Source organism: Colletes latitarsis, chromosome 12 (assembly GCF_051014445.1).
Source record: "Colletes latitarsis isolate SP2378_abdomen chromosome 12, iyColLati1, whole genome shotgun sequence".
NCBI lineage: Eukaryota > Metazoa > Arthropoda > Insecta > Hymenoptera > Colletidae > Colletes > Colletes latitarsis.
The window spans coordinates 24,264,134-24,281,616 of NC_135145.1; the positions used below are offsets into that span (position 1 = coordinate 24,264,134).

The 17,483-nt window shown below is 30.6% G+C and overlaps 2 protein-coding genes across 10 annotated transcripts; one reads left to right on the forward strand and one right to left on the reverse strand.

Moving 5' to 3' along the window:
* Positions 1-1,089: 1,089 nt before the first annotated feature.
* Rab3-gap (Rab3 GTPase activating protein) lies at positions 1,090-7,423 on the reverse strand. 4 transcript variants are annotated; one of them, XM_076780305.1, is made up of 19 exons: positions 6,975-7,423; positions 6,794-6,887; positions 6,546-6,627; positions 6,323-6,449; positions 6,031-6,232; positions 5,623-5,950; positions 4,958-5,398; positions 4,503-4,882; positions 4,052-4,429; positions 3,770-3,970; positions 3,351-3,687; positions 3,192-3,286; positions 2,851-3,102; positions 2,588-2,761; positions 2,333-2,514; positions 2,009-2,230; positions 1,636-1,926; positions 1,402-1,554; positions 1,090-1,313 (listed from the first exon to the last, which is right to left on the reverse strand). In XM_076780305.1, exons 2-19 carry the CDS (start codon positions 6,825-6,827, stop codon positions 1,146-1,148), a joined length of 4,047 nt encoding a protein of 1,348 aa, XP_076636420.1. In that variant the 5' UTR covers positions 6,828-6,887; positions 6,975-7,423; the 3' UTR covers positions 1,090-1,145. The 4 variants fall into 4 exon arrangements, with proteins under 4 accessions (XP_076636420.1, XP_076636419.1, XP_076636421.1 ...); XM_076780304.1 differs by having other exon boundaries at positions 6,794-6,901; XM_076780306.1 differs by lacking the exon at positions 6,975-7,423 and having other exon boundaries at positions 6,546-6,623; positions 6,794-6,876.
* A 143-nt stretch (positions 7,424-7,566) lies between these two features.
* Emb (exportin-1 emb) lies at positions 7,567-17,319 on the forward strand. Of its 6 annotated transcripts, none has more exons than XM_076780310.1 (14): positions 7,567-7,836; positions 8,829-9,063; positions 9,192-9,386; positions 9,451-9,801; positions 9,873-10,592; positions 10,673-10,907; positions 11,087-11,250; positions 12,232-12,366; positions 12,506-12,649; positions 12,721-12,867; positions 12,960-13,208; positions 13,293-13,542; positions 13,640-13,890; positions 13,974-17,319. In XM_076780310.1, exons 2-14 carry the CDS (start codon positions 8,866-8,868, stop codon positions 14,118-14,120), a joined length of 3,186 nt encoding a protein of 1,061 aa, XP_076636425.1. In that variant the 5' UTR covers positions 7,567-7,836; positions 8,829-8,865; the 3' UTR covers positions 14,121-17,319. The 6 variants fall into 6 exon arrangements, with proteins under 6 accessions (XP_076636425.1, XP_076636424.1, XP_076636429.1 ...); XM_076780309.1 differs by having other exon boundaries at positions 7,567-7,741; XM_076780314.1 differs by having other exon boundaries at positions 7,567-7,741; positions 8,833-9,063.
* The last annotated feature ends 164 nt before the right edge of the window (positions 17,320-17,483 follow it).

The window sequence follows — 17,483 nt, forward strand, 5'->3', positions numbered from 1 at the left end:
TCTAAAAGTTCGTAATTTAATCGTAGAGAAGGAATTATTAGTAAATTAAGGGGCAGTAGTTAATTACTCTGTTAGTACATTGTTTTCACCACTAGCTGGCGCCACCATAAAAAAATCAATTATTCGCCGCTTGTAGTGAACTACTGCCCGTTAATTTACTAATAATTCCTTCTTTACGATTAAATTACGAACTTTTAGAGTTTAAGAATACAGTATCGATCCTTGGCAAGATACAAGGATACCTGTCGCAACCATTCCATGCCTTATTAAATAGTTATTAACCAATATCGGAAGTCGGCACGATGTTTCGAAACTTTTTAACGTAACGATTTAGAGAGCTATCCCTGATAATTAATTAATTAGAGCGAGGATCGTAGGAAAATTGGTCCTTGAACGTTGCCAGGTATGTCTACTTGGTTCTCTAATAGCGAAAATATGTGTGCTATTGTTAAAAAATTGATAATTCATCGATTAAAGCAGACCGTGATACAGCCGTAAATGTTCCGACCTCCGATATTCGTTAATAACTATTTAACGAGGCATGGCATGGTTCTGGAAACTATCCTTGAATGTTGCCAAGGTTCTATACTAGATTCTTCGATTTTAAAAGTTGATATTTTAATCCCAGGAAATGAGTTATTAATAAATAATCAAGATAGTGTGTATCAGGAGTAGGAGTGGGGGTAGCTGTACTCTGGATACCTCCTTGCACATTCTGTGATCCTGGCACGATTTTTTCAGTTCGAATCCCTGATATTAGATGGCGATACTATACTTTGGCACCGTTTCTTTGGGGGGTGAGGGGGCCTGTACTCCGAATACCTCCTATAATATTCTGTGATCCTGGCACGATTTTTTCAGTTTGAATTTATCGTTTATAACATGAAATAACATATAGAGATAATAAAAAATTAAAGAATTAATGGGAAAGGTAGGCGCAATATTTAAATAACAACTATCGTTTCCAGTAATTTTTTCTAACTTATTTATTATATGAAAAAATGTAAGAAAAGCTAAAGGAGAATGTAAATAAAAAGCATGGTAAATATGTACTATGATTTTAATTTTTTAATCGAATTAAATGCAAAATCAAACTGTGGACAGATTTTTATTAAACTTATTTCTTGCTACAAATTAGTTTTATTTTAAACATTGGAATAACGTGTTGCATTTTCGTAAACGAATATCGCATCTAACATCATTTGCACGAGGTGATAATAAGAATGCGTTTCAGATAAATATCTTGAAATTCTTCTTATCAATTCAATAGTGTCGTCATTCGAACAATTTGTACAAATCACATCCGGTACGTTCTGAAATCGATTGATTGTCTCTATTATTATACCAGAAATTAATGGAAGCACAGTATTAGAAGTAAATTTTATAACATACAATACTTACTAGATTCATCAAATATTGCGTGAGAGCAGGATTTATACGAGCAACTTCCTCTAAAAGATCAAGTGATCTCGAAAGATATGACAACAATCTTCTTCCAGCAATTGGTACAAGTTTTACCCCTAACTTTTCAACATCGTTTACTGCTGTGACAACCTATCCGGCAATGCCAAATATGAAATATGTACTCTCTATACGTAGTAAGATATACGTTGAATTACAACCCCGTCGGCCTACCTCCTCCGCTAATTGATCAAAACCATTCACGTATAATTGACAAACTTGATGTATCCTTAATTCATCATTTTTAATTTTCCAAATCGATGCTAACGTTTGGCATCTGCTCATCCACTGAACAGCTTGTGTTGAACTTAATGTGTTAGCATCTGTGGTCTGTTGATGAATGAAATCCATCGATGCGGTAATTATTCGACATAAGAATTCGGTTCTTACACTGTCCCTTTTATCGTCTCTATACCATGAGAGTACCACTTCATCGGTTATAGTTTGAAAAAAGTATGGTTGCACCTATATGTTCAAAGTTAAATATACACTACAGTTACCGTCATAATTTAAAGTTTTTATATACAATATTAAGAGTTTTACTTACCACAGACTCAAATAAATTGTTTAATGGTTTTGTTACTTTTAGATTAAAATGTGCCATCATGTATAAAACATTAGCTACCTGTACATGTAAAAGTATTAGATAGTACGAAGCTGGTGGTTGTGAAATAGCTAATGCCGCGAATGGTTGCGAACCGGAAATGCATCCTTCCAGTATTTCTTCCAACTTCACTACTGTACTTTCACCAGCTTCAAGAACTTCAGACTAAAATAATATTGTTTCAAATTTGCAGAACAACATAAAACTTGTTTAAATCATTTAGACTAATTTTAAATTCCATAAAATATTCATCTATTACAAACTTACGTCAATGAATATTTCCAAAAATGTGATACAATGTAGTAAAAATGTAACTATCTGTACGTCGGTCAAACCAACTTCTTGAATACACAACCTTTCCTTTGGTAGTTTTCCAAGCTTATTCATTAATTTCGCAACTGCTTCCATTCTCTTTTTTATGTGAACTGACCATAATAGACAACATACGCCTATGTACAGAACAATATATTTGTAAAAGATAAGGAAAATGTACACTTTTAAAAACGACGGTTTATTATTTACCGTGCCTCATGTGTTTCATTGGTATTTGTCGTAAAATGGATAATGCAGCTTCAAGAGAGTTTAGTTGCGAGATATCCTTATTCCATGACATTGCAAATTCCCAACATAAATTAGCTAGTAAAACGCTACTAGTTAAACTATATGGAAAATGACGCTTTAATAGTCTAATTCGTTCTAAAAATTTTTAAAAACTGTATAATATAATTTACATGGTAAAAAAAACATAAAATTTTTAAGAAAATCCAAGTATAAAAATACTTTACCTAAAATACATTTACTGGCAACGGTATTACCCTCCGATTCATTCTTAAATTCATTGTATATCGTAGAAAATTTTATTGAGTCCTGTTGCGAATCATCGCTAACGTTACTAGCTTCGTCTAAGAAATTTGTTATTTCTAAAGAGTCATTTGTTAACTGCGTTTGATTAAATTCAATATCTGTTGCATCTACTAATTGAGATGGATCAATACCCGTTGAAGCAATCCATTTTGCAACAATCTCCGACACCGAACCTATGTATAATACAGAAACAAAATTACATTACATGACAATATAATCACATATATACCTCATGTATATCTTATAATCCAATCACAGATACCTTTTCCTCTCGAAAGAACTGATCCTAACGAGATATCGAATTTTACATATGGTAATGCAAAAAATTGTGTTGTGGTATCTGTTGGAGGTTGTTGACTGAAATCAAACGTTACTCAACAGTTTTGCAATCTTTCATTAACAATGCATAATTACCAATTACCTTATGATAGCATCTAAAATTGTAATATCTTCGAGATTTCCAATAAGTAACGTAAACTGACAGCTATCTTTAGTAACATTTTCCCACTCACTTGTCAAATTGTATATTTCATTATCTAACTTTAAATTACTAACACATTCTATCTTTTCAGTATCATTATTGTCTTGAATTTTATCAACCCACTTTTCTTTATGCTTTACTAAAAACATAGCAACAGCTCTACATGCTAAAGCAGCGCTAAGGGCATTAAATGAATTTGTTGAATCAGACAGAATGTTACGAACATTTTTCCACCATAAAGATATTTCATTGTATTCTGCACATATTTCTTCAACATCTGTAAGTGTTAAAATTGATATCATGATAGTGATAAACTACTGATCGTATAATAGTTCGTATTAAACAAGTTTAAAACTTACTAGCTATTGAACAAATAGCATTTAAGAGCTGTGTGAATTGTTTCAGTTCTACTCCTAAGTGTATTTGTCTTTTTTTATTAAGCCAATAGATTAAAGCAAATTCCATTAAAACAAATGGTTGAATACCACTATTAACAGCAGTTTCTTTCCAAGTTTGAATTTTATCATTTGAATACATACATCCTCCATATATTAACTGAGCTGGAAACCATAATAATAAAGACAATTAAAACATCGATAAATATAACACCAATTTTTAATACCATACATCAACCTACTTACAAATTTCAAGTTTCTTTTCCGTTTTTAAACCTTTTTTAATATCTATCAATCCTAATGTCCCAAGCTCGAAACAAGATAAAAAATCTGAGAAGATTTTGTCATCTTCTTTAAACTTTACTTTATTTTCCATCTTAAGCTTTGTACATTTTAAATAATTTATTGTATCTGATAGTTTGAAAATTCTACGAACTTCTCTCTCGGAAGTTAACAGAATCGAGGCTAAATCACTACTAGTAAATTCATCATTATTGGTAGGATAACTGTCATCTTCAGAACTAACAAAATGGAAACTAATGTGTTTATAAAATTTAATCAACTGCTGTAACTGTATAGTTAATAAATAGAGAGTCTTTGTTGTGTATTCCATCTCTTCTTTGTCTGTAATGTACAAGTTATATACTTAATAACATTTTAAATCAACTCTATAAAGAAAATATTAGCAATAATGTACCATATTCGTCTAATTTTTTAATAAAACAGTCTGTGGCTGCAAGCAAAGCATCAGGTGTAATGTGTTTATTTGTTATTAACATTTCTATTACATGTACTCGTATTTCATTCGTTTTCAAATCTGTACACACATTGTGAATCTCTGACACTAATTTTTCCTCGTCAAATTCTTCTTCGCGTAAAAACGTCTTTAATTTTTTAAGAAGATGTATATCACGAGCTCTTTTACCATTTTTACTATTAAGTGCAAAATGAAATGGGACAGTAATTTCTTTTAATCCACCCAGTGGGTCCATAAAAACACATGAATATTGTGGTTTATTCTTCGGTAGATGTATATTATCGTTTGCACCAAAAAGTCCATAATTGATATAAAGTAATCTATATTTTAACATAAAACTGGTAATTTTACGTTGATCATTATTGAATTAATCTAACAAAAATCGCTTTACTCACCGCCCCTGTCTGCTAGCCGTAAACGTAGTAATTTTAGGACCCTGTTGAGTACCCCATATGTCTATTACACCCTTTTTTGGAGCATAAATAACTAAAAATAAAGCAGAACGCAAATGTGTTGCTTGTTTAAATTTAGTAAATACTCTGTTCATTCCAGAATGCTTTTCTTCCTCTACTTCGATCCATCCACATTGAGCATCGCGATAACCCTTCCACATTCTTGTGGCTATACCATGTTTATTATCTATTAATATTATTCTACCCATTACGTCTAATATTACAGACAACATTTTATTTGGACTGGTTACAACCGAATAACCCTCTCGTGTAACATCGCTTAAACCAAACCTACAAGTCATTGGTTCAATTGGTTCATGAGTTGTTTTCGATGCCTCGAGCAATGTCTGATGTTTTGAATTCCCCCAACTAAGTGGAAACCAACTAAGAAAATAGTAAAAAAGGTATTTATGTTAATTAAGTAAGAATTATCTAAATGTTGACAATAACAACACATCATAAATTAAATTTCAAAATTGTTATTAATGGATTATTATCAATGGATTACATATTGAATCAATTGAATAATGTACTTTAGTAGATTTCTCACAGGTTGTATATCTTTCTATATTAAATGCGTAACATGAATTTATTATGTGAACACTCACGGAACAGCAGTTCCAATAGCATTTGCTAATTTGCTGGCCATTGCTATCGCAACATCAGATAACACAGGAGCTGCACCACCTTCCAATGCATAATGAAAACCAATAAATGGTCTTTTGCCAGTTGCAATAACTAAACTGTGTTGCGGTGCACTGAATCTGTAAGATGCATGATATCCACCACATATTGAAGCTGTCATTAAATGATCAAAACTATTTACAGAAGTAGTGCCAATTACTTCTGAATCATTTATGATATCCTGATTTTTGTAACCCCATTTTTTATACGATAAATTTGTGATGGGTGGTAAATCATCACAATTTGCTTGAACTGTAATTATAGACTATTATTCAAATATAAAATATGCATAATTATAATTGTTAATGTCTGAAACAATTATATTACTATACCTCTAGCCAAATGATTTCTGCATGCACGTAATGTTGAAAACAAAGGAAAACCTTGCAATATACATACAACATTATTATAAATTACGTATAGTTCTTCAGCCAAACTAACGTCTCCTGAATGTTTAGCTGAACGAAAAGACTGGCATTTTAATCCTATGACAGACTCGTTGTGTAACTGTTCCCCTAACAATAATGCACCAGTCTATATCAAAGATAAATATTTTTACACTGAAGCATTCAGTTTCGAATACATATTTAAAAGTAACAATAATAAATAAAAATTAAAACTTACTTCTGTGTAGAACCTAATGAAACCAGTATTAAAACCGACTACAATACATGTCCAATCTGGATTAGGCCCACCGCTAATTTTTCCCAATGACAATAAAGGTAAACAAATCACAGACGTTATCCATTCGCTAAAAAGAACTTTTAATGTATGAACATATCTTCACAGAAACTTGAAATTTTAAAGAAATAAAATTCAACAGAACATTATTGTAATAAAAACTCACTTTGACTCTTTTACAACTTCCCCATACCATATCATGTGAAACTTAGTTTTTGTCTCATCTGGTTCTAACGAATCCCACCTTGCTGACATGAAATTATAACGTTAAATATTATTGCATTCATAGTTTTAAATTTGAAGCTTTTTACTCTTATTTATTAGGCAAATTACACATATTTAATTTTAGAAATACACGATTAATTTAAGATAATTAAACAAAGAACATATGTACATATATAAAGCAATACGTACAAATTAATATAATCATCTTTGTATTATATGCCATAGCAAGTATATCTCCTGCAGATGACAGTGATACGAAACAATCTTGAAGTGGTAACTCATCCTGTGGAATGTCAACTGAAAAATTATTAACATTGGCGTTTGTCATACATCCTTTCTTTAAACGACAAAAGAAAAGAATATAACTCACATTTTCTAGTAGAATCACCAAAAAGTACCTCTTTAATATTGCTTGTATTGGTTAAATTTGCAATTCCCTTAATCTGACAAGACATACCTACTAATCGATTATATCGAATGCACTTATTTCACCAATTTATAATTTTCCCCGCTGCGATGTTGTAAATATCTATGTACCATTTATAGTGAATAAGCCATTGACAATTTAAGATACATGTCTAATAAAAAGACAATACACGACGAATTTTCGTATGTTTGCAAACAAGATAGTATACTGCAGAAAGTCTTCGTTTACGAATTTGCAATTTGTCAAAAATAAACACTGGTAAACAGTGACACTATTCTTATCATATCGATAATGCGATACGAGTAACGAAAAGAAAAAATCATGCAAAAGTCTAAACGAATCGACAGAGTTATGTAGGGAATGTAGATATGGATCATTTATTCATACGAAACGTTAGGTACATTTTAAGTCAAAATGGAGAACACGTGTTGCATGACATCACGTGACGTAATTTGCGACGTTTAGAAACAATCGCTAGAATTTCTCTGATTGGACAAAACAGATTGTTAGGACCAATGGTATAGCTCGTTTCTCCGCAATGGTCCGCGTAACGTGTTCAGCCATTTTGTTATTATTTTCGAAAATCTTTAGGTTGGATTTAAGGACGACGTACGCGGGTAGTTTTCTCGTTTCTCATTAAAAGTTGTAGGGAAAGAACAAGAAATTCGTATGAGATTTAAGAAACAAAGTTACGACGAAGAACAGCCTCGGTGGGTATCGTACATTCGCAAGTACGGAACTTTCTTCGCTGACGATCATCGCAACGCAGCAGAGACAGGAGAGACGAGCGAGAGAACGTGCGAAAGTTAGTGAGAGAGAGAGAACGAAACAGTGAGGAACAGCGAGAGTGTGTGAAACGAGGAACGAAATTGGTCGCGCGCGGGAATCAGCGGTTGTTGTGTGTTTAGCCTTTTTCTGCTTGTGATTTATTGCGAGAGATTGTGATTGCTGATGCGAGACGTGTGTTTTTTTACTTAAGAATCGAAAATCTACGTGTGGGAGTTGATGCGGTATGTTCAAATGTCGTTTACGATACATTTATTCGTTGGACAACGACGCAATGAGTAAAGTGCACCCGGACAACAAAAACTTACGAATTCCAATGATTTGTTTACCGATATATTTACACTTTTATCATCGTTTGCTCATACTTGATTAAATATATTGTGAAAAATATTTTTACACGTTTAATTTATAAACATCGCGCATAATAAATTTCCACATAACCTTGTTTGCGATTGTCAAATGTAGGTTAGGTCGAGCGGTCGCAGTGCGGTGACCTCCCTCGCTACACGTTAATAGCGATTTCCTCGTTTATTATTGCTTCTGTTTAGTTTAATCGTTTACACTATACAGTATTTTTATAAATAATTCTAACTTTGTTACAAAGAAAAGTAAAACATTTTTGGAGCTGAAGCTAAACAATTAGTTGATACTGATGCCTTTTACAAATTCTTATAGTATTTCTTCCTATAGAATTGTATCAATGTAAAACGGTTTGTTAAAAATAATTAAACAATCAGCACTGAATCAATGCTCAAAGTATAACATGTTCATCAACTGTAAACATTGATTTCCTTTTATGGTTTCAATTATATTTTTAGACATAATTCTGAAAATGTTTATTTTGTTTAATTGTATCAAATTATCTGATTTTTCTTTTTTATTATTTACTAATTTTTCCTTTATATTAGTATCCATAAACGTGGTAATATTTATGTTCAATTATAATTCGACGTACTATATGTTAAATTTTAATGAATATTAAACTATTATATAGATTCTAATTATTTTCAGATAGAGTGTATGAAAGCTGGACGGTTTATAATAAATAATGGCAACTTTAGCAGAACAAGCATCTAAGCTTTTGGATTTCAATCAGAAGCTGGACATAACGCTTCTTGATAACATAGTAGGTTGTATGTATACTGGGATAGGTGAGCAACAGAGAGTTGCACAGGAAGTATTAACCACACTTAAAGAACATCCAAGTGCATGGACACGTGTAGATACAATTCTAGAATATTCACAGGTAATTTTTCCTGTTCAGAATTATTGTTTCTCAAAAGGATAATAGAATCTCTTTACTGATGTATAATTGTTTATGTATATATGTATGTGTATATATATATATGTGTGTGTATATATATATATATATAGTACCAACAAACAAAGTATTATGCTTTACAAATATTGGAACAAGTAATAAAGACTCGATGGAAAGTATTACCACGAAATCAGTGTGAAGGTATAAAAAAGTATATTGTAGGCCTTATCATAAAAACAAGTAGCGAACCAGAAACAATGGAAGCCTCTAAAGTTTACCTTAATAAACTTAATATGATTTTAGTTCAGGTAAGCTATTTAAGAAAACAAGTCTTGTTTAACATTTCGATGAAATATATTTTTATTGTTATAGGTCTTAAAAAGAGAATGGCCAAAAAATTGGGAGTCCTTTATCGGTGACATTGTTGGAGCAAGTAAAACGAACGAAAGTCTTTGTCAAAACAATATGACAATTTTGAAATTATTGTCAGAAGAAGTATTTGACTTTTCTAGTGGACAAATGACACAAACAAAAGCGAAACACTTGAAGGATACAATGTGTAGTGAATTCTCACAAATCTTTGAACTTTGTCAATTTGTATTGGATAATTCGCAAAATGTTCCACTCGTAGCAGTTACGTTAGAAACTCTTTTAAGGTTTTTAAATTGGATTCCCCTTGGGTATATTTTTGAAACAAAATTGATAAGTACTTTAGTATTCAAGGTAACTAAAACATTTCTTCTAATACTTATAACTGTATTTTAACACTATTATCTTTGTCATTCCGATTGCAGTTCTTGAATGTACCAATATTCAGAAATGTCACATTAAAATGCTTGACCGAAATCGCCGCTGTCAAAGTAACATCATACAATGACGCGTTTGTAATGTTATTTATTAGTGTAATGCGGCAGTTGGAACAAATTCTGCCGCTTGACACTAATATACGTGAAGCATACGCAGTCGGTCAAGATCAAGAACAAAACTTCATTCAAAATTTAGCTATATTTCTTTGCACATATTTAAAGGAACATGGTCAATTTATAGAGAAGAAACAGTTAAATGATATGCTACTCAAAGCATTACTTTATCTCGTGTTGATTTCCGAAGTCGAAGAAGTTGAAATCTTCAAAATCTGTTTGGAATATTGGAGCGCATTAGCAATTGATTTATATCAAGAAAATCCATTTGTAAATCAAACATCACTATTTATGGCTAAAAATGTGGCTATTCCGCTTAGAAAATTATTCTACTGTCCAGTTCTGACAAAAGTGCGATACATTATGATCAGTAGAATGGCTAAACCAGAAGAAGTTCTTGTTGTAGAAAATGAAAATGGGGAAGTTGTCAGAGAATTTATGAAGGATACTGATTCTATTAATTTATATAAAAATATGAGAGAAACTCTTGTGTATCTTACTCACCTTGACTATGTAGATACTGAAAGAATAATGACAGAGAAACTACAAAATCAAGTAAATGGTACGGAATGGTCTTGGAAGAATCTTAATGCTGTAAGTATTTTTAAAATGTTACGGTAACGTTTAATAACAGTATAATTTTATGCTAACCATTTTTGTAATATTTTTATCAGTTATGCTGGGCAATAGGTAGTATTTCTGGTGCAATGCACGAAGAAGATGAAAAGCGATTTTTAGTAACTGTGATCAAAGATCTTCTTGGCCTTTGTGAACAAAAAAAGGGTAAAGATAATAAAGCCATCATTGCTAGTAATATTATGTATGTAGTCGGGCAATATCCAAGATTTCTCAGAGCACATTGGAAGTTTTTAAAGACTGTTGTAAATAAACTGTTTGAATTTATGCATGGTAAGAACATTATATTATACTTGATGTATTATAGTATAGGAATAAGCAAGTATATAAATAATTAAAAAAGAATAGTAAAGAACTTAATGATATTTTTGATAATATGATTTTTTTGCTTTTATACGATAAATAATATTGTAGAAGATGCCCCTTAAATAATTAATGAATATTTGTTACAGAAACCCATGATGGTGTGCAAGATATGGCCTGTGACACGTTTATAAAAATAGCAATAAAATGTAGGCGACATTTCGTTACAGTACAATTAGGGGAACCAGTACCATTTATTGAAGAAATTCTTTCTACTATTAGTAGTATCATCTGTGACCTTCAAACACAGCAGGTAAAACGACTTAGCGAAAGAAACAAACTGGGAGATAATATATATGTTATTCATAAAAAGTATCAATATACTCGTTCAAATTTCACGCATTATTCTCTTAATCTAGATATTAGAACGATATTTTAATTAGGATTAATTCTAGATTTATGGACATTGAACATATTTTTATTAAAACTTGTCATATTGACGGTCATATCAAAATACAGTTTTTCTTTTAATTAAAATATACAAATCGCTTAAAAAAGAAAAAAGTGTTCAGGACTTACAAGGCAGATAGTACTCGTTATATGGAGGAATAAAGTCCTAATAAACATGGGTTGAAAAATTAATATTCTCGGAATTATAAACAATTTTTTGTTTAATGTTAGAATCATTTAAGCGGTTACCTTACCTTTTTTCCTGTTGACTTTTACAGAAGATTTTCCACGTCTCCTTCTCCCATTTCCAACACACGTTTCACATCCTTGTACAAGAGAATTCAAACTTTTTAAAAATTCCTCGGATTTGTTCACACAACTTGACAGGCATTTTCTATTCGCTCATGTGGATCGCTTGTGTTATTTACCGGTAAAAAGTACATCATACTTGTAAGGAATCTTCAAAGAAAAAATCGAGTGATCGAGGAGGCTATGGGATTGTTCCATCACATCCAAAATATCTTTCATCGAAATTTTGATTTAGATATTAAATATTAAATCAAGTAAGTCGCGCGCTTCAATCAAAATAGAAAATTATTTATAATTCTGAGAATATTAATTTTTTGACCCATGTTTACTACGAATTCTTTTTTTGTTATTAACCTGTTAAATTCATATCATTACATCCAAGTCAACATAAATTATTAACAAATAATATTTATGCGTTCTGTAAATTTAAGAATGGAATCTGAAGCTCGTCAAGCTGACGGATTCCGTAAATCTAGTGTTAATTGTACATCAAATAAAAAAATGTGTTACTAAATTTTACTGAATTGTACTTTAGGTACATACATTTTACGAAGCAGTTGGTTACATGATAAGTGCACAGGCAGACACAGTAGTTCAGGAACAATTGATAGAGAATTATATGCTTCTACCAAATCAAGTTTGGGATGATATCATAAGTCAAGCATCTAAAGTAAGTAATATAAAAAGTAACATAAAAAAAATTATTGATGCACTTATTAATTTTTCTTTCTTTTTTTTTCTTTTTTTTTTTTTTTTTTTTTTTGTTATTTTTTTTGTTATTTTTTTCATTTAACATACTTTGTTTTTAGAATGTAGATGTGTTGAAAGACCAAGAAGCTGTAAAACAACTAGCTAGCATTTTAAAAACAAATGTTAGAGCTTGTAAAGCTCTTGGACATCCATACGTAATACAATTAGGGCGAATATATTTAGATATGTTGAACGTTTATAAGGTATATTTATAAAATCCAGTAATATATTAAAATTTTTAATGAATAAATTAATGCTTGATTTCTTTCTTTAGGTTATGAGTGAAAATATAAGTGCTGCAATAGCTTTGAATGGTGAAATGGTAATGGAACAGTCTTTAATTAAGAGTATGAGAGTAGTAAAAAAAGAAACATTAAAGTTGATCTCAGATTGGGTTAGCAGAACAACCGACCATCAAATGGTAAAATTTTTTTTTTTTATCTGCATATGTTAAAATATGTGTTGCACACTGCAGAAGACACCTAAATTTAATTTACTGCGTATATTTATCAGGTTTTAGAAAACTTCATACCACCATTATTGGATGCTGTATTGTTGGATTATCAAAAAACGAATGTTCATTGTGCTCGAGAACCAGAAGTACTGAGTGCTATGGCCACTATCGTAAACAGATTAGAAGGTCACATTACGAGTGAAGTGCCGAAAATATTTGATGCTGTGTTTGAATGTACTCTAGAAATGATTAACAAAGATTTTGAAGAATTTCCGGAACATAGAACAAATTTCTTTTTACTCCTACAGGTAGATGTATATAATATTAGTCGTTGTCGTCATCGTCGTCGTTGTAACACGTATTCTATATTTCAAATTTTTTTTCTATTTTAGGCCGTGAACGTTTACTGTTTTCCTGCATTTCTCTCAATTCCACCAGCACAATTTAAACTTGTTCTTGACTCAATAATTTGGGCTTTCAAACATACAATGAGAAATGTTGCAGATACAGGGTTACAAATACTTTATCAACTTTTGCAAAATATTGAACATGAGCTAGCTGCTCAAAGTTTCTATCAAACATATTTCACAGATATTCTTCAACACATATTCAGCGTAGTAACAGACACGTCTCATATAGCGGGTAAATATATAAGAAAGAACAGTTCCTAGTCGAATCATTTTACCTTTTATTTTTTCATTATTCTTTATAAAATTAATTTATTATCGCAATTACCTAGGTCTTACCATGCATGCTACTATTTTGGCATACATGTTTTCATTAGTTGAACTCGGACGAATTCAGGTACCATTAGGACCTGTACCAGATAATACATTATATGTTCAAGAATTTGTTGCAAGATTGCTAAAAGCCGCGTTCCCACATTTGACTGATAATCAGATTAAAATTACTGTACAAGGTTTATTTAATCTTGATCAAGACATCCCTGCATTCAAGGAACATCTTAGAGATTTTCTTGTTCAAATTAGAGTAAGTGATAATGATGCTTTCTATTATTTTTTTATTTATGTAAAAATTAGGTTCATGTTACGTATTGTATTTTTTATTTTAAGGAATACACCGGCGAAGATGATTCTGATCTCTATTTAGAAGAACGAGAAAATGCTTTACAGTTAGCTCAAGAAGAGAAAAGGCGACAACAAATGGCAGTTCCAGGAATACTTAATCCTCATGAAATACCAGAAGAGATGCAGGATTGAATCACCAGTCGATCTCGTTACTTGCTTCCTGCACATCTCAATGAGAAACATTCTGTTACAGAGACTATCGTATCCTTTAATCTGCAACTTTTCCCACAATGTGTACCACCATTACCATCGAAATGGATATGCATCATTATATACTTTTTAAAACCAAGTTTAAAATATAACATTCTTGTTAAGGAGGTAAGCCCGAAACGTGGTAATTGTTTGTCTGTTATGCAATTTTAATAGAATTGAAACTTCTGTTGTAAGTAACATGTGAATGTGTGCTAAACAATACTATTTAATGTAATAAAAAAGTTAGCATTTGTATACTGGTATTGATACTAGTAAATAATATTTTCTACAAAACGAGTATAATAAAAGAATTATTAAGAATATTAAAAAATGTATAAAAGAAACTTTAAAAGCATTTGATATAAATGAAACATGATAATACATATTAACATTGTATTTCATGTTTGCAAAAAACAAAATTTTCTTGCAATGTCTTATTTGTAAGTTATATCTTTATTGTTCTAGATTGTTTTAAACTATAATATAAAGTGCATTATGCATGTCACATAATAACTGCTATATTATGATTAATTGATAATCATACTGTAATGCAAAAAATAACAATATTATGTATGATATCTGTATGTATATTAAATTGAAAAGCCTGTGTAAAACTATTTTCCAAAATAGATTAAATTTTAATTAGCGATGTCTAGTACGTATTATACATAAAATAGTATTGTTTCGGCAGATTTAGAGTATGTTACACATATATGTGTGTTTTTATCTGCATAAAGTTGTACGATAATGCTATTATTATTACTATATATAGATATATAGAGATATAGATATATATATGATACATTGCAAGTCATACAGAGAAATTTTGTAAATTAAATGAAATGTCAAACATAATATTTGTTTAGGGTTTCACTTCTCTGATAATCCCTATATACGCATAGATCGATCAGGAGTATGTTCAAAGTGAAGCAGTTTATATTTTTTTTTTTATATTTAATAAATTAAATTGACGAAATGAATATCTTAATAGCTGAAATATTTGACACATTTTAAATGCTGCACTCAGTGGTGAGAAGTTAGTTAAGTCGATTTACATGGAACTTTTTGTTTCTATTACATTTCTTTCTCCATTTCACAAAATATTTCTTTAATCAGATATAATATAAAAAAAAAGCAACTACTGAATTACAGACATAGCAGCTACCAGTTTTCTAAATAGGATATAAATGTATGAAGTGGTCTTCATATTTGACTGAATATAAATAACAAAAATAATCAACAAAACATTTTCCATAAATATGTCCTTTCTAAAATGTGAAGAATAGTATTACATCAAACAACATCAATGTTGACTAATATTTTTAATTTCTGAAATTAAAGCAAATTGATTTCAGCTAATTATGTTCTGCTCTTTTCTGTTACATTTATATAGTTACATATTTTGTACTGTAATCCGAAAAATTTAATGAAAATTGAAATCCAAACTTCAAAGAAAGGCAAATGTTCTTATCGTTCGAGCTTGCCTCCACCACAATAAATGCTACAGGTGCTTTAACTTACAAATCACAAATAATTTTGACGCATGGTAATACGATTTAATACATGTTTAATATTGGAACATGATCTATAGAAGAAAAAGAATTGTGAAGGTAGTAATGACTAAATAGATATTATAATAAATTTCATAAAAAAAAAAAAAAAACTGTGTGAAAATGTGACAAAAAAAATGTATAAAATGCTTGGTTCTGTTCGGAAATTAACAACTTTTTTTTTCATGATTTACATTTAAAAATTTCTCATATACATCAAAGTTCTTCGTTCGAGGATGTCATCATCATTACCAAAATATTCACTGCCGATATCGCACTTTTTTTTCGAAGTGGATAGGGGTAAAAACAGATGTCACAACAGAAATGTAACAGATGTGTATACCGTTACTGCATTTTAATGAAACGTCAATGATTTGTACCATACAAGTGAATCGAAGTAGCTCTGCTTGAAACCCTGAAGCCATTACATTTGATACTATGCGACTCGGGTCTCAAGTCAGACCGCTATTACTATAACAAGAGGATCGGAAAAAAAAGAGAATCAATGTAACTTGATTTCATTGTTCTTTATTAGTAGGCTGTATTTATTTGCAACCGGTATTGCAAAGAAACAAAAATTTGACGGCATTTTTCAAACTATTCGTGGTATACTTTATAAACATTTATCGCAGGAAATTATTTGTATGCATAGATGTAATAAGTTACAGAATGTATTTAAACATACATACTCGTATGTGATAAGACTACTTGTAATGAGGAAAGTGCTTAAAAGTCGTAAGATATCGAAGTAATAGTCGTATCTAAAATAAAGCTGCAACTAAATGTTTTAGAAGCTGTTCGTTTGTTATAAGAGAGTCTTAAATTTAGCAAAAACTTTTTACGGTATAAGTGATTTTGGACGTAAATAAGTACAGCTAAGATATACAAAATTGATACAATACGTGTATCTCTTTTGTTATAGAACCAATCTTTGATTGACTAGAACATGTTTTCTGAGAAAGCAAGCAAAAGGAACAGATTTTTTCCAAATTAACATTAAAAGTAATTCAACAACGAATTACGACGAACAACGTTAAAAACAAAAGTATGCATTTGTAAGAAGCAAATAATAGTGCATATCTTATTCTTATAAAAAAGAATTACATCCAAATTTTGATCTTAAGGTGAATACAAGTAATTACATCAGTTTTTGAAGTCTATATTAAGATTCCAAATTGACAAGATATTAGAGAAGGTATTGCAATTTACTTTCTGATCAATGCACAGCGAATAGAAATACTTTAATATGTTTACGGTTGCAATGCAGTCAACACAATTTTCTGTGGTTTTTTTGAAAGGAGATTGATGCAGAGAAGGTCCTTTGCTCTCCTTGAAATTTCATTCAGCTTGGAGAAGAATTAACAAATAGATTTTGTAAACTGTTGAGTGATGGCATTAATCTTATAAGTTGTCGGGGATCATGTGACATAGTTGTGAGTAGAGTACATAGTTATGGAATGGTCTGTCACGCGTGCTTGAATGAATGGATGTATAAGTTAAGAGTTCTACTAGTTATTCATTATAATGACAAAAATATGTAAAGAGTTTAATAATACTTACTAATAAAATAAAAAATGCCACTATAATAATGCTTTGTATCTTCGATGAGATTATTATGTATAGTAATTTTTTTTATAAAAATGAATCCATCTTATTTGAAGATATTGCATTTTTTCTATTTTTACGGCCATTAATACTTTGTGTATTAATAAAAATTCGAAAATTTCATAAAAATCGTATTGCGTAAAAAATA